The sequence below is a fragment of the Myxine glutinosa genome, chromosome 4, assembly GCF_964187855.1.
Source record: "Myxine glutinosa chromosome 4, kmMyxGlut1.1, whole genome shotgun sequence".
Taxonomy (NCBI): domain Eukaryota; kingdom Metazoa; phylum Chordata; class Myxini; order Myxiniformes; family Myxinidae; genus Myxine; species Myxine glutinosa.
In genome coordinates, this window is record NC_136264.1 from 11,246,417 (window position 1) to 11,266,577 (window position 20,161).

The 20,161-nt window shown below is 40.4% G+C and overlaps 1 protein-coding gene and 1 long non-coding RNA gene across 2 annotated transcripts in view; one reads left to right on the forward strand and one right to left on the reverse strand.

The window, feature by feature from the left end:
- The window catches only part of LOC137424423 (uncharacterized), a 28,026-nt gene extending 12,759 nt beyond the window's left edge, over nt 1–15,267 (forward strand). The window contains exons 2-3 of the long non-coding RNA XR_010983925.2: nt 14,969–15,053; nt 15,152–15,267. This is a non-coding gene — a long non-coding RNA (uncharacterized LOC137424423). The remainder of the gene's footprint in view (nt 1–14,968; nt 15,054–15,151) is intronic.
- The window catches only part of LOC137424421 (uncharacterized), a 44,757-nt gene that overhangs the window by 8,552 nt on the left and 16,044 nt on the right, over nt 1–20,161 (reverse strand). Inside the window, exons 4-7 of the mRNA XM_068111858.2 lie at nt 15,182–15,351; nt 14,939–15,014; nt 13,664–13,778; nt 13,337–13,517 (exon numbers count right to left, since the gene is read on the reverse strand). Of these exons, the coding sequence (XP_067967959.2) occupies nt 13,337–13,517; nt 13,664–13,778; nt 14,939–15,014; nt 15,182–15,351 (542 nt within the window). The remainder of the gene's footprint in view (nt 1–13,336; nt 13,518–13,663; nt 13,779–14,938; nt 15,015–15,181; nt 15,352–20,161) is intronic.

Here is a 20,161-nt window from a genome sequence, read left to right on the forward strand (position 1 = left end):
GAGGTCAAAAGGTCAAAAGGTCAACATAGGCCAAAGGGCAACCACTTTTTTCGAATTTCTAAAATCCTCAACTTTCATCCAATTGGCTTGAAATTTGAATAGGATTTTCATATCAGCAAACTGAATTCAACCAACAATTATTTTAGAGATCGACATTGGCCAAAAGGTCAACATAGACCAAAAGGTAAACAATGTTTTCAAATTTCTAAAATCCTCAATTTTCATCCAATTGACTTGAAATTTGAATAGCATTTTCATATCAGCAAACTGAATTCAACCAACAACTATTTTAGAGATCGACATTGGCCAAAAGGTCAACATAGACCAAAAGGTAAACAACGTTTTCAAATTTCTAAAATCCTCAATTTTCATCCGATTGACTTGAAATTTGAATAGGATTTTCATATCAGCAAACTGAATTCAACCAACAATTATTTTAGAGATCGACATTGGCCAAAAGGTCAACATAGACCAAAAGGTAAACAACGTTTTCAAATTTCTAAAATCCTCAATTTTCATCCGATTGACTTGAAATTTGAATAGGATTTTCAGATCAGCAAACTGAATTCAACCAACAACTATTTTAGAGATCAACATTGGCCAAAAGGTCAACATAGGCCAAAAGGTCAACAACCTTTTCAAATTTCTAAAATCCTCAATTTTCATCTGATTGACTTGAAATTTGAATAGGATTTTCAGATCAGCGAACTGAATTCAACCAGCAACTATTTTAGAGATCAACATTGGCCAAAAGGTCAACATAGGCCAAAAGATAAACAACGTTTTCAAATTTCTAAAATCCTCAATTTTCATCCGACTGACTTGAAATTTGAATAGCATTTTCATATCAGCAAACTGAATTCAACCAACAACTATTTTAGAGATCGACATTGGCCAAAAGGTCAACATAGACCAAAAGGTAAACAACGTTTTCAAATTTCTAAAATCCTCAATTTTCATCCGATTGACTTGAAATATGAATAGGATTTTCATATAAGCAAACTGAATTCAACCAACAACTATTTTAGAGATCGACATTGGCCAAAAGGTCAACATAGACCAAAAGGTAAACAACGTTTTCAAATTTCTAAAATCCTCAATTTTCATCCGATTGACTTGAAATTTGAATAGGATTTTCATATCAGCTAACTGAATTCAACCAACAATTATTTTAGAGATCGACATTGGCCAAAAGGTCAACATAGACCAAAAGGTAAACAACGTTTTCAAATTTCTAAAATCCTCAATTTTCATCCGATTGACTTGAAATTTGAATAGGATTTTCATATCAGCAAACTGAATTCAACCAACAACTATTTTAGAGATCGACATTGGCCAAAAGGTCAACATAGACCAAAAGGTAAACAACGTTTTCAAATTTCTAAAATCCTCAATTTTCATCCGATTGACTTGAAATTTGAATAGGATTTTCATATAAGCAAACTGAATTCAACCAACAATTATTTTAGAGATCGACATTGGCCAAAAGGTCAACATAGACCAAAAGGTAAACAACGTTTTCAAATTTCTAAAATCCTCAATTTTCATCCGATTGACTTGAAATTTGAATAGGATTTTCAGATCAGCAAACTGAATTCAACCAACAACTATTTTAGAGATCAACATTGGCCAAAAGGTCAACATAGGCCAAAAGGTCAACAACCTTTTCAAATTTCTAAAATCCTCAATTTTCATCTGATTGACTTGAAATTTGAATAGGATTTTCAGATCAGCGAACTGAATTCAACCAGCAACTATTTTAGAGATCAACATTGGCCAAAAGGTCAACATAGGCCAAAAGGTCAACAACCTTTTCAAATTTTTAAAATCCTCAATTTTCATCTGATTGACTTGAAATTTGAATAGGATTTTCAGATCAGCTAACTGAATTCAACCAACAACTATTTTAGAGATCAACATTGGCCAAAAGGTCAACATAGGCCAAAAGGTCAACAACCTTTTCAAATTTCTAAAATCCTCAATTTTCATCTGATTGACTTGAAATTTGAATAGGATTTTCAGATCAGCGAACTGAATTCAACCACCAACTATTTTTGAGGTCAAAAGGATGCTCTACCGAGTACCATTCTACTTTGTTCTCTTTTGACAATTGTCGCTCTATGAGTGATTTTTTAATTATTGTGTTGGTTGAAAGGGATAATAAATGGGAGGTTATGTAAGGGATGTATCGAGTTGTAATTGTATACACCTGGAGCTTAAAGAAAAGAGGAGAGGAAAATTCGTTGAACTTATTGATTTTTTTTCATAACATCCGGTTTGGTAAATCTCAGTTCTAAATGTACACCGTATCCCTGCGTGTCGTAAGAGGCGACTAAAGGGTTGGTGCCAGGAAGGGCATCCGGCCATAAAAAACATTACCTCAAAAAGGGAACCATGATGATTGTTTTTTCAACTTGATTGGCTTGATCTCTGATCATCAATTTGGTTTCAGACCTGCACACTCTACTCTGGACATGCTGCTTCTGCTTTCTCAACAATGGATGGAGGTCCTCAATGCCAAACAGGAAATTAGAGCAGTCTCCCTTGACATATCACGTGCCTTCTATACGGTCTGGCACCCCGCTCTGCTCACCAAACTCTCCTCTTTTGGTATCCATGGAAATCTCCACGCATGTCTGGCGGACTTCCTCTCTAGTCAAAGTCAACGTGTGGCCCTGAATGGGTTTCTCTCATCTCCTCTTCCTGTTCAGGCTGGAGTTCCACAAGGCAGTGTTCTGGGCCCTGTGCTTTTTCTGGTCTTCATCAATGATCTCTCTGACTCTCTTGAAAATCCTCTGTATCTCTTTGCTGATGACTCTACTCTCTGTCGCTCCATTCTTCATCCCTCAGATCGGCAGTCTGCAGCCTCCTCACTCTCTGCAGACCTGGACAAAATCACAGACTGGGCAAACAAGTGGAACATGTCTTTCAATCCTGACAAATCTCACACTCTTACGATGTCTCTCCGAAAAGACCGACTGGACAACCCTCCCATCCACTTTCTGAATAATCCTCTCCAAGAAGTTCTGTCACTCAAGCTTTTGGGTCTCACTATCTGCCATGATCTTTCCTGGGAAAACCACATTTCAAATCTGGCCTCCAAAGCCAGTCGCCGACTGGGCATCCTCCGTCGTGCGAAGTCCTTCCTTGGCACACCTGAGCTCCTCACCACATACAAGGCTTTCATCCGCAGCTCAATGGAATACTGCTCTCCCCTCTGGGCTGGTGCTCCTGCCTCACACCTAGCTCGTCTTCACGCTGTTGAAACCAAAGCATTCAGAATCATTGGAATCTCCCGCGATGACGCTAACTCCAAGGGCCTCTCACTCACTCACCGCAGGCAGGTTGGTGGTCTTTCCGTCTTCTACCGAGTCCTCTCTGGCCTTGCCCCCCCCAGCTCTCTCTGGGCTCTGTCCCGCAAATATTCCTACAGGTCGCACAAGATCTGCCTGCAACCCTCTTATGGTCAAACTGCCAAAATCAAGACTCTCTGCTCACCTTCACTCCTCTTTTCTCCCGCCTCTGGAACAAACTCCCTCACTCTCTTCAATCCCACTCCACCCTCCAGGTCTTTAAAACAGCTGTTCACCACCATCTCTTATCTTCCCCCATCCAAAACCTTGATCTTTTCTACCCCCGCTAATTTCACCCCAATTCCACTTTTTTGAAATACCATCTTCTGTCCTGGAAGTCCTACTTGGTGTCCTTGTGTTTTATACTTCTCCCTCCCCCCCCCCCCTTCCCACGCCTCCTCCCCCCAAGCCCTCTCCCTTCCACACATCTCCCTGCTCTCAAATGTTGTGTTTGTGTGCTTCCCCTTCTCTCCCCATCTTGTCTTCCGCTCCCTCTTTTTATATATTTTGTTTGTCTGGTTGATTTGTTTGTGAAGTAAATGTTAGCTCTTTCACGAGCCTCGATTCAGTATACAAAAAAAAAAAAAAAAAAAATTGTCATGGGGCCTGCAAGGCCGCTCTAGCAAGGAAAAATGGCCTTAAAAGGGGAATTTTTATTTTTATATATATATATATATATATATATACAGTCACGTGAAAAAGTAAGTACACCCCATGTAAAGTTTTGACTTTTTCAACATATTTCAACATACAGCTATTTGATCTTCATTTCAACAATATTGACAGATAAACGTGATATAATATAACAAATATCATGAAACATTTACATTTTGTAGTGCATTGTATATTTTAAATAAACATAAATGCAAATTTTGCATGTGGAAAAAGTAAGTCCACCCCTACATTTATCACTACTTCAAATACCTAAAATTAGAATCAGGTGCACCAGGTCAGGTGCAAATGATTAGAACATCATTAGAGAGGATCTTGGAGGAACCTGTCTTATTTAGAGCACAGACATTTAGTTTGGTTTGCTCTTTGTTGTTGAAGTGTGTGGCGTCACCATGCCGAGATCAAAAGAGCTCTCTGAGGCCTTCAGAAAGGTTATAGATGCCTACGAGTCTGGGAAGGGATTTAAAAAGATCTGCAAACAATTTGAAATCGATCATTCGACTGTCCAGAAGATCATCTACAAATGGAGAGGATTCCAAACAACTGCCAACTTGTTCAGGCCAGGCCGCCCCAGCAAGTTCAGCCCGAGAGCAGACCGCAAGATGCTGAAAGAAGTCTCGAAGAACCCCAGAATGTCATCACGAGACCTACAGGTAGCTCTTGCCACTGTTGATGTCAAAGTGCATGAGTCTACCATTAGAAAGAGGCTGCACAAATTTGATCTACATGGGAGGTGTGCCAGGAGGAAACCTTTGCTGTCCAGAAAGAACATCAGGGCAAGACTAAAGTTTGCCAATGACCCCTCGGCAAAGACCAGCACTTCTGGAACAATGTGCTCTGGACAGACGAGTCAAAGGTAGAGCTATTTGGCCACAGTACCAGAAGACATGTTTGGCGAAAACCAAAGACAGCATTTGACCACAAGAACCTGATACCAACTGTAAAGCATGGTGGTGGAAATATTATGGTTTGGGGAAGCTTTGCTGCATCAGGGCCTGGGCAGCTCACCATCATAGAATCCACTATGAATTCTTCATTGTACCAGGGGGTGCTTGAGGATAATGTGAGGCCATCTGTCGGAAAGTTGAAGCTCAACCGAAGGTAGACCTTGCAACATGACAATGACCCTAAACATACCAGTAAATCCACCAAGGAATGGCTGAAAAGAAAGAAATGGAGGGTTCTGGAATGGCCAAGTCAAAGCCCGGATCTAAATCCGATCGAGATGTTGTGGGGGGATTTGAAACGAGCTGTGCATGCAAGAAACCCCTCAAACATCGCACAGCTGAAATAATTCTGCATGCAGGAGTGGGCGAAAATTTCTCCCAGTTGATGTCAGAGACCTGTAGACAGTTATAAGAAACGCCTACTTGAGGTTGTTTCTGCCAAAGGGGGCAATACCACCTATGAGAGCCAAGGGTGTGCTTACTTTTTCCACATGCGAAACTTGCATTTATGTTTATTTAAAATATACAATGCACTACAAAATGTAAATGTTTCATGATATTTGTTATATTATATCACCTTTATCTATCAATATTGTTGAAATGAAGATCAAATATGTTGTATGTTGAAATATGTTGAAAAAGTCAAAACTTTAAATGGGGTGTACTTACTTTTTCCCGTGACTGTATACATGATCTAGGCTCATGGAAGAGCTAGGACACAAAACAGATCAGGACACAACATAACAAATGGAACAGCAGGAGAAAGGGGAAATGCCAATAGCAGGGAAGAGGGAGAAAGTAGACGGAGACGGACAAATTTGGGATGCAGGTAACGATGAGGGTTAGGGGAGAACGCAAGAGGTGAACGACATGGAAACATAAGCAAAATTTTGGGAGGGGTCGGTGTGGTTTAATGGGTATAGAAAAGATCATGATTTTGGATGGGGGATAACGTGAGATGGTGGTGAACAGGTGTCTTGAAGACCTGGAGAGAAGAATGACATTGCAGAGAGTATGGAAGGCAGTTCCACAGGTGGGGAGAAGAGGAATAATTGATAAGTTTGAAAATAAGAAAGTTTGAAAACTGTCAAAATAAGGCCGATACCCGCGGCGGCTGCCTTGGCGACTTGCTTTATCCACTTTGTTAAAAATAAATAATGAAAGAGGTTTTCTTTCACAATGTCGCGATATTCCATCAATTACTCAGAAAAACTCCCTTATAATGACATGGTTTTTCTTGCGTGGTCCCTGGTTGAGTTTTCTTCAAAGAAAAATAGCACAAGCTCGATTCATGTTCACTACTTATGTGCATGATATATTGTGGTTACACAGATTACCTCAGTTAGATTCCAATTGCACATACCAGAGGCCTGAAGCATCAGGCCTATACCTTCACAAGGTCTGTGACGCCCATCAGCTCCAACCTTTCGATATTTGATGATCCTTTTTAACAATAGCGCTTGCCAAGCCAGCCGTTCCTTATTAACAGTTTTGAATGGAGTGCTTGCTTGAGTGCTTAAACCACTCGGCGAGCGCTCGACAAGAAACTTGGTAACTGAACACACCCCTGACTTTCTTGACGCCCGAGCTTAGATCTACTGTAATCTATATAAACCAGAGAGGATGACTGTTCCTGCTGCTCCCATACAGAGTGTGTATACAGTACTCGTATAACTCGTATAAAAATTAAGTCAAGATCAAAAATTATGTCACCCAGACTTTTTATTTCCATTCTCGACGCAAAATTTCATTCTGAAAGTCCCAGCCAGCTCCGAGATACAGCTCTGAAATTGAAGAAGTTGAGAGATTTGGACTGGTCATAGTGCAGGAAAAAGAAGAAAAAATTCAAAATGGTGGTTCAATACTCCTTGGGGTCCAATAAACTCTGTGGTACCATTGAAAATTGGGGGCGCCAATTGTAGAAACAAACCCTACAACGGCAAAACATCTACCCTATGCGATATGGCAATGCTTAAAAAACAAGCAGATGAGGAAAAGGTCTGACTGTAAGTTATTATTGAGTTAGAGTCTTCACAAATAGATGGTTTAGCAGGCAGGTGAGGAAAAGGTCTGACTCGAAGTTATTATTGAGTTAGAGTCTTCACAAATAGATGGTTTAGCAGGCAGATGAGGAAAAGGTCTGACGATAAGTTATTATTGAGTTAGAGTCTTCACAAATAGATGGTTTAACAAGCAACTAAGGAAAAGGTCTGACTATAAGTTATTATTGAGTTGGAGTCTTCACAAATAGATGGTTTAGCAGGCAGATGAGGAAAAGGTCTGACGATAAGTTATTATTGAGTTAGAGTCTTTACAAATAGATGGTTTAGCAGGCAGGTGAGGAAAAGGTCTGACTATAAGTTATTATTGAGTTACAGTCTTCACAAATAGATGGTTTAGCAGGCAGGTGAGGAAAAGGTCTGACTATAAGTTATTATTGAGTTAGAGTCTTCACAAATAGATGGTTTAGCAGGCAGATGAGGAAAAGGTCTGACGATAAGTTATTATTGAGTTAAGAGTCTTCACAAATAGATGGTTTAGCAGGCAGATGAGGAAAACGTCTGACTGTAAGTTATTATTGAGTTGGAGTCTTCACAAATAGATGGTTTAGCAGGCAGATGAGGAAAAGGTCTGACGATAAGTTATTATTGAGTTAGAGTCTTCACAAATAGATGGTTTAGCAGGCAGATGAGGAAATGATCTGACTATAAGTTATTATTGAGTTAGAGTCTTCACAAATAGATGGTTTAACAAGCAGATGAGGAAAAGGTCTGACGATAAGTTATTATTGAGTTAGAGTCTTCACAAATAGATGGTTTAACAAGCAGATGAGGAAAAGGTCTGACGATAAGTTATTATTGAGTTAGAGTCTTCACAAATAGGTGGTTTAACAAGCAGGTGAGGAAAAGGTCTGACTATAAGTTATTATTGAGTTAGAGTCTTCACAAATAGATGGTTTAGCAGGCAAATGAGGAAAAGGTCTGACTATAAGTTATTATTGAGTTAGAGTCTTCACAAATAGATGGTTGAGCAGGCAGATGACGAAAAGGTCTGACTATAAGTTATTATTGAGTTAGAGTCTTCACAAATAGATGGTTTAGCAGGTAGATGACGAAAAGGTCTGACTATAAGTTATTATTGAGTTAGAGTCTTCACAAAGATGGTTTAAAAAGCAACTGCGGAAAAGGTCTGACTATAAGTTATTATTGAGTTAGAGTCTTCACAAAGATGGTTTAACAAGCAGGTGAGGAAAAGGTCTGACTATAAGTTATTATTGAGTTAGAGTCTTCACAAAGATGGTTTAAAAAGCAACTGCGGAAAAGGTCTGACTATAAGTTATTATTGAGTTAGAGTCTTCACAAATAGATGGTTTAGCAGGCAGATGAGGAAATGATCTGACTATAAGTTATTATTGAGTTAGAGTCTTCACAAATAGATGGTTTAACAAGCAGATGAGGAAAAGGTCTGACGATAAGTTATTATTGAGTTAGAGTCTTCACAAATAGATGGTTTAACAAGCAGATGAGGAAAAGGTCTGACGATAAGTTATTATTGAGTTAGAGTCTTCACAAATAGGTGGTTTAACAAGCAGGTGAGGAAAAGGTCTGACTATAAGTTATTATTGAGTTAGAGTCTTCACAAATAGATGGTTTAGCAGGCAAATGAGGAAAAGGTCTGACTATAAGTTATTATTGAGTTAGAGTCTTCACAAATAGATGGTTGAGCAGGCAGATGACGAAAAGGTCTGACTATAAGTTATTATTGAGTTAGAGTCTTCACAAATAGATGGTTTAACAAGCAGCTGAGGAAAAGGTCTGACTATAAGTTATTATTGAGTAAGAGTCTTCACAAATAGATGGTTTAGCAGGCAGCTGAGGAAAAGGTCTGACTATAAGTTATTATTGAGTTAAGAGTCTTCACAAATAGATGGTTTAGCAGGCAGTTAAGGAAAAGGTCTGACTGTAAGTTATTATTGAGTTCGAGTCTTCACAAATAGATGGTTTAACAAGCAGCTGAAGAAAAGGTCTGACTGTAAGTTATTATTGAGTTAGAGTCTTCACAAATAGATGGTTTAGCAGGTAGATGACGAAAAGGTCTGACTATAAGTTATTATTGAGTTAGAGTCTTCACAAAGATGGTTTAAAAAGCAACTGCGGAAAAGGTCTGACTATAAGTTATTATTGAGTTAGAGTCTTCACAAAGATGGTTTAACAAGCAGGTGAGGAAAAGGTCTGACTATAAGTTATTATTGAGTTAGAGTCTTCACAAATAGATGGTTTAGCAGGCAGTGGAGGAAAAGGTCCGACTATAAGTTATTATTGAGTTAGAGTCTTCACAAATAGATGGTTTAACAAGCAGGTGAGGAAAAGGTCTGACTATAAGTTATTATTGAGTTAGAGTCTTCACAAATAGATGGTTTAACAAGGAGATGAGGAAAAGGTCTGACTATAAGTTATTATTGAGTTAGAGTCTTCACAAATAGATGGTTTAGCAGGTAGATGAGGAAAAGGTCTGACTGTAAGTTATTATTGAGTGAGAGTCTTCACAAATAGATGGTTTAGCAGGCAGCTGAGGAAAAGGTCTGACTATAAGTTATTATTGAGTTAAGAGTCTTCACAAATAGATGGTTTAGCAGGCAGGTGAGGAAAAGGTCTGACTATAAGTTATTATTGAGTTAGAGTCTTCACAAATAGATGGTTTAGCAGGCAGGTGAGGAAAAGGTCTGACTACAAGTTATTATTGAGTTAGAGTCTTCACAAATAGATGGTTTAACAAGCAGTTGAGAAAAGGTCTGACTATAAGTTATTATTGAGTTAGAGTCTTCACAAATAGATGGTTTAACAAGCAGGTGAGGAAAAGGTCTGACAATAAGTTATTATTGAGTTGGAGTCTTCACAAATAGATTGTTTAGCAGGCAGATGAGGAAAAGGTCTGACTGTAAGTTATTATTGAGTTAAGAGTCTTCACAAATAGATGGTTTAGCAGGCAGATGAGGAAAAGGTCTGACTGTAAGTTATTATTGAGTGAGAGTCTTCACAAATAGATGGTTTAGCAGTCAAGTGAGGAAAAGGTCTGACTATAAGTTATTATTGAGTTAGAGTATTCACAAATAGATGGTTTAGCAGGCAGATGAGGAAAAGGTCTGACGATAAGTTATTATTGAGTTAAGAGTCTTCACAAATAGATGGTTTAGCAGGCAGATGAGGAAAAGGTCTGACTATAAGTTATTATTGAGTTAGAGTCTTCACAAATAGATGGTTTAGCAGGCAGGTGAGGAAAAGTTCTGACTATAAGTTATTATTGAGTTAGAGTCTTCACAAATAGATGGTTTAGCAGGCAAATGAGGAAAAGGTCTGACTACAAGTTATTATTGAGTTAGAGTCTTCACAAATAGATGGTTTTGCAGGCAGCTGAGGAAAAGGTCTGACTATAAGTTATTATTGAGTTAGAGTCTTCACAAATAGATGGTTTAGCAGGCAGTTGAGGAAAAGGTCTGACTACAAGTTATTATTGAGTTAGAGTCTTCACAAATAGATGGTTTAGCAGGCAGCTGAGGAAAAGGTCTGACTATAAGTTATTATTGAGTTAGAGTCTTCACAAATAGATGGTTTAGCAGGCAAGTGAGGAAAAGGTCTGACTATAAGTTATTATTGAGTTGGAATCTTCACAAATAGATGGTTTAACAAGCAACTAAGGAAAAGGTCGGACTATAAGTTATTATTGAGTTAGAGTCTTCACAAATAGATGGTTTAACAAGCAGGTGAGGAAAAGGTCTGACAATAAGTTATTATTGAGTTACAGTCTTCACAAATAGATGGTTTAGCAGGCAGGTGAGGAAAATGTCTGACTATAAGTTATTATTGAGTTAGAGTCTTCACAAATAGATGGTTTAGCAGGCAGGTGAGGAAAAGGTCTGACTATAAGTTATTATTGAGTTAGAGTCTTCACAAATAGATGGTTTAGCAGGCAGGTGAGGAAAAGGTCTGACTAGAAGTTATTATTGAGTTAAGAGTCTTCACAAATAGATGGTTTAGCAGGCAGATGAGGAAAACGTCTGACTATAAGTTATTATTGAGTAAGAGTCTTCACAAATAGATGGTTTAGCAGGCAGGTGAGGAAAAGGTCTGACTATAAGTTATTATTGAGTAAGAGTCTTCACAAATAGATGGTTTAGCAGGCAGATGAGGAAAAGGTCTGACTATAAGTTATTATTGAGTTAGAGTCTTCACAAATAGATGGTTTAGCAGGCAGATGAGGAAAAGGTCTGACTAGAAGTTATTATTGAGTTAAGAGTCTTCACAAATAGATGGTTTAGCAGGCAGATGAGGAAAACGTCTGACTATAAGTTATTATTGAGTAAGAGTCTTCACAAATAGATGGTTTAGCAGGCAGATGAGGAAATGGTCTGACTATAAGTTATTATTGAGTTAGAGTCTTCACAAATAGATGGTTTAGCAGGCAGATGAGGAAAAGGTCTGACGATAAGTTATTATGGAGTTAAGAGTCTTCACAAATAGATGGTTTAGCAGGCAGTAGAGGAAAAGGTCTGACTGTAAGTTATTATTGAGTGAGAGTCTTCACAAATAGATGGTTCAACAAGCAGGTGAGGAAAAGGTCTGACTGTAAGTTATTATTGAGTTAGAGTCTTCACAAATAGATGGTTTAGCAGGCAGATGAGGAAAAGGTCTGACTAGAAGTTATTATTGAGTTAAGAGTCTTCACAAATAGATGGTTTAGCAGGCAGTTAAGGAAAAGGTCTGACTGTAAGTTATTATTGAGTTCGAGTATTCACAAATAGATGGTTTAACAAGCAGCTGAAGAAAAGGTCTGACTGTAAGTTATTATTGAGTTAGAGTCTTCACAAATAGATGGTTTAGCAGGCAGATGAGAAAAAGGTCTGACTATAAGTTATTATTGAGTTAGAGTCTTCACAAATAGATGGTTTAACAAGTAGCTGAGGAAAAGGTCTGACTATAAGTTATTATTGAGTTAGAGTCTTCACAAATAGATGGTTTAACAAGGAGATGAGGAAAAGGTCTGACTATAAGTTATTATTGAGTTAGAGTCTTCACAAATAGATGGTTTAACAAGCAGGTGAGGAAAAGGTCCGACTATAAGTTATTATTGAGTTAGAGTCTTCACAAATAGATGGTTTAGCAGGCAGTGGAGGAAAAGGTCTGACGATAAGTTATTATTGAGTTGGAATCTTCACAAATAGATGGTTTAGCAGGCAGCTGAGGAAAAGGTCTGACTATAAGTTATTATTGAGTTAGAGTCTTCACAAATAGATGGTTTAGCAGGCAGGTGGGGAAAAGGTCTGACTATAAGTTATTATTGAGTTAGAGTCTTCACAAATAGATGGTTTAGCAGTCAGTGGAGGAAAAGGTCTGACTATAAGTTATTATTGAGTTAGAGTCTTCACAAATAGATGGTTTAGCAGGCAGATGAGGAAAAGGTCTGACTATAAGTTATTATTGAGTTAGAGTCTTCACAAATAGATGGTTTAGCAGGCAGATGAGGAAAAGGTCTGACTAAATGTTATTATTGAGTTGGAGTCTTCACAAATAGATGGTTTAACAAGCAGGTGAGGAAAAGGTCCGACTATAAGTTATTATTGAGTTAGAGTCTTCACAAATAGATGGTTTAGCAGGCAGTGGAGGAAAAGGTCTGACGATAAGTTATTATTGAGTTGGAATCTTCACAAATAGATGGTTTAGCAGGCAGCTGAGGAAAAGGTCTGACTATAAGTTATTATTGAGTTAGAGTCTTCACAAATAGATGGTTTAGCAGGCAGGTGGGGAAAAGGTCTGACTATAAGTTATTATTGAGTTAGAGTCTTCACAAATAGATGGTTTAGCAGTCAGTGGAGGAAAAGGTCTGACTATAAGTTATTATTGAGTTAGAGTCTTCACAAATAGATGGTTTAGCAGGCAGATGAGGAAAAGGTCTGACTATAAGTTATTATTGAGTTAGAGTCTTCACAAATAGATGGTTTAACAACCAGGTGAGGAAAAGGTCTGACTATAAGTTATTATTGAGTTAGAGTCTTCACAAATAGATGGTTTAGCAGGCAGATGAGGAAAAGGTCTGACTATAAGTTATTATTGAGTTAGAGTCTTCACAAATAGATGGTTTAGCAGGCAGATGAGGAAAAGGTCTGACTATAAGTTATTATTGAGTTAGAGTCTTCACAAATAGATGGTTACTCAAAATCGTTAAACAAAAAGAATAGTTCCTCAAAATCTCAAACATCAGCAGTATGGTTCAGTCGGTAAATATCAAATCACAAAATGTGTTGGATAACCTTTAACCTCTTTGCACATTAGAAATACACATCACACATTGTGGGTTTCTCAGTCTCACATCATTCCATGTGTCATCTGCATGGCGTCGCGCCTCGTTTAGCTGCAAGTCGAGGTGCCCATTGGGTAGTGCTAAACTTTCTTCTTCGGCCAACAACTCGTGAGCACAGTTGGTCAGGGTCTGTGTCTCCGACCAAAGAAAATCCTTCTCCTTTGACATAACCTTGTTCTGCAACTCCAGGCTGGTTGGAAACATAACACACAAGGGATGTTTTGTAAAATATATGTAGCCTAAGTATTTCCCATGGGACTTCTGTGTTGATGTAAATTACAACCGGACAGAATAGAAAGCACCACATTTACATCATGCACCTACCCTGATAATCACCTGGTCAGTTGTTCCTGAAAGCCGTTTAACTGCTGCTCCAGGTTGGCATCACCCTCACTGGTTGTTGTGTTGCGATTTTGTAGCTCCCCAATTTCTCCCCGAGACCGCTTCTCATCTGGCCGGCACAATGTTTAAAAATGAATCCTTTTTTGTCCATCAAGACAAAATATTTGATGGCTTTGGGAGGCATAATCCACAAATGACAGGTTCACCATACAAGATCATGAACCATGCTCTATACGGAGCATCGGTGCTGCCGAAGCAGTTTCTCTGGCTGGGGATGCAATCCTGGACGGGTCGCAACTCTAACACAGGAAGTCAGGGATGAACATAAACCTACGTCGTCAATGCACCGTCGACACACCACACAAAACTAGTCCTGGCAAGGGTCTGCCATCTATGATTGCTCTTTGTAGTTATTATTGTTATATCAAAGGACATAAAACTTCTAATGGATTGGTAAAACTTAAAACTAAAGAGAAGTCGATGGCACGCCGTCACAAATCCCTACACTTCCCACCTTAAGCAAAGTTGAAATATGGCAAAAAGTTCCACCAAAAATATCCAAATATCGAATTTTGAATGGAAAATATCTTCTGTTTTGATCCCTGTGACCCTAAGTCCCCACCCCCTGGAGCGTGAACTGAGGGTCAAACCCAAATAATTGTTACATATTTCATGCGCCCCCCAATCTTGATTGCATATACAAAGTTTTATTTTAAAATGTTTAAAATGTGCATGTAATTGTGTTTATCGGTATTTGACCTTTTGACCCCACTACAGGAGGCGGAGCCAAATATGATACTATTATTGCACCTTCATGTCATGTGGTGATCATAACAACCAAGTTATGTGAATTTCTGCCCGAAACGTTTTGGAGGAGATAGCGTGACGGACGGACAGACAGACAGACACAGGCTGAGCAAATTTCAATATCCCCATTATTTTTAAAGAGTGGGGATAACAGGTTGATGTGAAAACCTTTGATCTTAATTAATTAATTAATTTTAGAATTAATTAATTAGAATTAATTCATTAATTAATTAATTAAGAAGCTTAATCTTCTAGGTTGGCAAGATATGGCAGGTCTATATCGTATGATTTCTTGTGAGTTATAAGATACCAAACATTTTAATCCAAAGATAACTGTTGTTCTGATACGATAAATAAAAATAAGAGGTGCAGTGAAGGAAAGCATATTTATGTTTAAGCTGGCTGGTTCCTCAGGAAGCACAAACATAGTTTATCCAGAGTAATGTTACAAAGTATTTTTACCATCCCTGGTTGCATTCCACTTCCCATCAGCCCCTCTCAACATCGTCAACTCTGCTCGTACCCAGCATAGCTCCTCCTGCAGGGCTCATGGCAAAGAGGAAGAATGTGAGGCTAGGTGAGAAAGATATTATTGTGAATTATTTACATCCACTTCGGACAACTTAACATCTGACTTATCATGTAAACAAGGCCTGCTTTCCTACCAAACCACAGCTACAGGAAGAGGGGGTCACTTAGACGTACCTGCAACTCAGCTATCTCAGCCTGCTGCTCTTCCTGCAATGCTGCCACAACCAGACGTAGGTGAGCTGCTCCTTCCTCCACTTCAGCCAGCTCATCACGGGCTGCTGCAATCTCTGCCTCGCCTTCGTCACGCACTTGCAGGAGTTCTTCAGTTAGACCGGACAACTCATCTGTGATGGAGATCAGAGAAGAAAAAATGATCTGTTTAGCATTTCCATTTGAGCATAGGGGTTCATGATCCTATCAAATCCCACATACTATGTCGATTTGTTTATGTCTACTTTTGTCTTTGTAATCACGGAAAAGTATGTTGATACATATACTAAATTTATTACTCCCGCCAGGGAGTAATGCATTCGATCGTGTCCGTCTGTGTGTGTGTTTGTGAACAATATATCTGGAAAAGTTCTGAACGGATTTGGATGAAAGTTGGTGGGATGATTGCCCTTGGGATAAGGAAGAATTGATTAGTTTTTGGTGAAGCTCAGGATATTATTCCGGATCCAGGAAATTTTTTTGGAAATTTTTTTGGGAAAGATTTTTTTCTGTTTTACTGCATTAAAGCTTTTATTCTTATTCTTAAATGATGTTTTTCTCCTCCGAAACCGAGATATATCAAAATAAATTCTCTGACAGTCAGGGCTTACTTTCTTTTTAATTTATTGTTTTGGGGAGAGGGAATGTTAAACAACAACAACAACAACATGCATTTTAAAGGCCATTTTCCTTGCTAGAGCGGGGGTTAGCCTTGCGGTCCCCATGACAATCTTCTCCATTTTGCCCTATTTTCTGCATCTCTCCTTGTTAACCCCCTTGCCCGCATTTCTTCTTCCACCATCTTTAGCCAAGTCTTTCTCGGTCTTCCCCGTCCTCGACTTCCTTATACATTCATTTCCATCACTCTTCTCAACCAGTCACTTTTATCCTTCCTCAACACATGACCAAACCATCTCAACCTGTTCCTCTTCACAGCATCAATCACAGGCTCTATTCCCATCATCTTTCGCAATTCATCATTTGTCTTCCTCTCTCTCAACGATACTCCGCACATCCGTCGAACCATTCGCATTTCCACCCTTTCCAACCTTCGTTGCTGCTCTACGTTCATTACCCATGTCTCGCTCCCATAAATCATAACACTTCTCACACATGCAGCATACACCTTTCCCTTCAGCTTCAACGACACTCCCCTCATCATCAGCACGCCACTCAGTTCCCGAAACTTCTTCCATGCACATCTCACTCGAGCAACCGTTGCCGAGTCTGATCCACCTTCTCCATTCAGCATGTCTCCGAGGTAGCAAAATGTTTTCACACCTTCCAGCTTCACGCCGTCTCCAAGATCCAACTCAACATCTCCTCCATCTGCAGCTCCCTCTGTGCACACCTTACACTTGAATGTAGCTGCCACACTGGTTAATGACCCTCTCTGACCACTACATTTTTGATGAACCCACTCAGCGCACATTGTACATTGAATGGAGTTCACTCCGACACCCTTCCTACACACAGCACAGGGCCACTTCCCAGTTCTTTCCACCTCACCACATGCTTTACCACTTGCCATCACCTTCGTCTTTCCGATATTCACCTTCACACCTTTTGTCTCCATACATTCCTTCCACGTGTTCATCTTTTCCTTCAGTCCATCCATACTTTCCGCAATCAACACCAGATCATCTGCATACAACAACTCCCACGGTAAACCCTCCTTTACGTTCTGAGCCAGCACCTCCATCACAGCTACAAATAGTAGTGGACTTAGTACCGACCCCTGATGCACTCCCACCTTCACCTCAAACTCACCACTGTTCCCGTCCTTCGTCCTTACAGCTGTGCGCGCTCTTTTGTACATTGCCATCACTACTCTGATCAACCATTCCTCCACTCCTAACTTCCTCAATGCCCATGTCAATACTTTGCGTGGTACCCTATCGAATGCTTTCTCCAGATCAACAACCCAAGAAACAACCTCTTCCTCTTCTCCATGTACTTCTCCTGCAACTGCCTCACAATGAAAAGCGCGTCTGTCGTTCCTCTTCCTGGCATGAATCCAAACTGCATTTCGTCGATCTTCACTTTCTTCCTTATCCTCCTCTCCAACACCCTTTCCAATACCTTCATTCCATGCTCCAATAACTTTATCGCTCGGTACGAGCCACACTCCAGAGGGTCACCTTTCCCCTTGTATAGAGGGACGAGGGTACTCAGTTCCCAATCCACTGGAATGCAGCCTTCTTTCACCACCAGATTACAGATCTCTGTCATTCTCTTCACACCCCAACTTCGTGCTGCCTTCAACATATCTCCCACAACTCCCGTCGGCCCTCCCGCTTTTCTACCCTTCATTTGCTTTAATCGCTTCCTCAACTTCCTTCTCAGTTATCTTCTCTGCCGGTCCTAAAACTGGGTTACTCTCTATGTTGCCATCCCATTCATTCTCTGTATTCAACAGCATTTCCATATATCTTTTCCATCTTCCTTTAATTCCATCTGGGTCGACAACCATTTGTCCCACTTCATCCTTCAAGCAACTCACCCCCATCACATCACACCTCTCTTTCGCTATCTGCTTTGCAATCCTGAATACCGCTCTCTGACCCTCTTCCGAATCCAAGCGTTCTCCGAACATTTTCCTACATGCCTCCTGCGCCTTTGCTACCTCTTTCTTTGCAGCCTTCCTGGCTGCCTTATAACTTTCATGCTCTGCTGTTTCTGCTCCCGTACCCTTCGCCTTCTGCCACTCCTTGAACTTCTTCCTCTTCACGTCAATCCTCTTTCCAACTTCATCATCCCACCACCATGTTTCCGAGTGCCTCGGTGGTCCTTTTGTCCATCCACATACCTCACCAACGGCTCCCAACAGACAAGCTTTCATTGACATCCAACCACTTTCAAGCTCAACCACATCATCCTCGACCCTACTCAGCCTCTCTTTTAATGCCTCCCTTACTGTCACCTCTTTCAACCTCCACACCTTCATTCTCGGTTGGTACTTCACCCGCCGAGCTCTCCTCGCACCTTTCACCCTTACGTCGCAGACAACCAAGTGGTGCTGTGAAACAGCCTCCTCCCCCGGGATCACCTTTGTGTCCCGGAGGTGCCCCCTATCTCGCCTACGCACCATCAGGTAGTCAACGGTTGTCGTCGACCCACCTGACGTGCATGTAACAAGCTTATTATCCTCTTTCTGGAACTGAGTCTTACAAATCAACAAATCAGCTCCATCAGCAAACTCCAAAATCCTTTCACCTTCTCCATTTCTCACACCATATCCGTAACCCCCATGAACTCCCTCAAAACCATCAATACTCCTTCCCACATGTCCATTTAGGTCTCCTCCTACCACAACAACTTCCTCGTCTTTCACGTTTTCCATCAGCTTCTCTAACGCACACCAGAACTTGTCCTTTTCCTCATCGCTTCGACCAACCTGCGGAGCATATCCCGAGATGACGTTCACCAAGAGCTTTCCAATCATCATTTTCACCATCATCAACCTATCACTCACTCTAGTCACACTCACCACACTGTCTACAAACTCCTCAGAAAACAGGACACCAACACCATTCACGCCCTCCAGGCACCCTTGCCACACAAACCTGTATTTCTGTCCCTGCCTACCCTTCACCATTCTCACACCACTTCCCTTCCATCTCGTCTCTTGCACACAACATATGTCTACTCTTCTTCTGACCAATACTTCCACCACTTCTCCTGATCTCCCTGCCATTGTCCCTACATTCCATGTCCCAAACCTCAGAAACCGATCTCCACTTCGGGCTGTACCCTGCCCATATGTAGTTGTAATTGTCATGGTTCTCTTTTTGAGGCAATGTTTTTCTGGCCGGATGCCCTTCCTGACGCCAACCCTCTTAGTCGTCTTTTACGACACGCAGGAATACGGTGTACCTATTCTTATCCAGGGTACACACTGGGAAACGTTTAAAACATGGAAATTCTGGGGGGTGGAGGGGGGGGGGTGTCAAGGGAAAGATAAAATGAAAATAAACCCCTTCAGCCGGCACTTAGCTTGGCGTCCCAAAGAGTACTTTCAGGAGCTTGGCGGCTGTTGAAACTGGGGTAGCCACTCATGCGGGAAGTGGTCCAAAATGGCGGTGTCGAACACCGCGCGTCGAAGACACAACAAGCGTGAGGCGAGCAGATTAGACGGCCTCCTTTCGATTCTCTACCGTCAAGTCCAAATGCGGCCTTCAGCTTCCAAGAGCCCAGCAGTTGTCCAAAACCTCGTGTGGGGAAATGTGGTATCTGTCCGTCGTCTTGTCCACCGTCCACACGCGGCTCCAAGCTCCCAGAGGGAATGTTAAACAAAACGTATTATTCCAACGAAACCCACGGCGGGAGTATGCGCTCTACTGAGTGGCGTTCTAGTTCCGAATGTTTTCACCCCTGTCTGTTTATCTGTCTGTTTGTGAACAGGATATCTCAAGAAGTTATGGATGGATTCAGGCGAAACTTGGTGGACTGGTTGGATTTGCGACAAGGAAGAATTGATTAGGTTTTGGTAAAGATTTGAATCCGGATTCTTCACCAAGTGATTCTTCACCATTTTGTGATTGGGCCAAAAACGATACATGGCATGATATTTCAAAAAGTTGTGGACGACTTATTACGAAACTTGTAGTCCGGCAGCTAAGCTAAATATAGCATAACAATTGTGCATTTTGTGAGGAAAGCACCAAATTTGGCACACTAGTAGACTATCATACAGACTTGGCATTTAATATGGAATATTTTTTTGTGTGGGGGTGAACTTACTTTTCAAGATGACTTAGAACCAAAAGTTCATTGGAATTATGTTGAAATTATTCTAGATTTTGTTAATGTGACCTTTAAAAGAAACAAAAACCACATTTGACTTTTCGAAGCAAATAAATTGATCCTTGAAAGTGATGTAAACTGATATCGAACTCAATTCACGGACAGTACTGTGTTAAACTTCTGTGCGTTTTCCAGAAG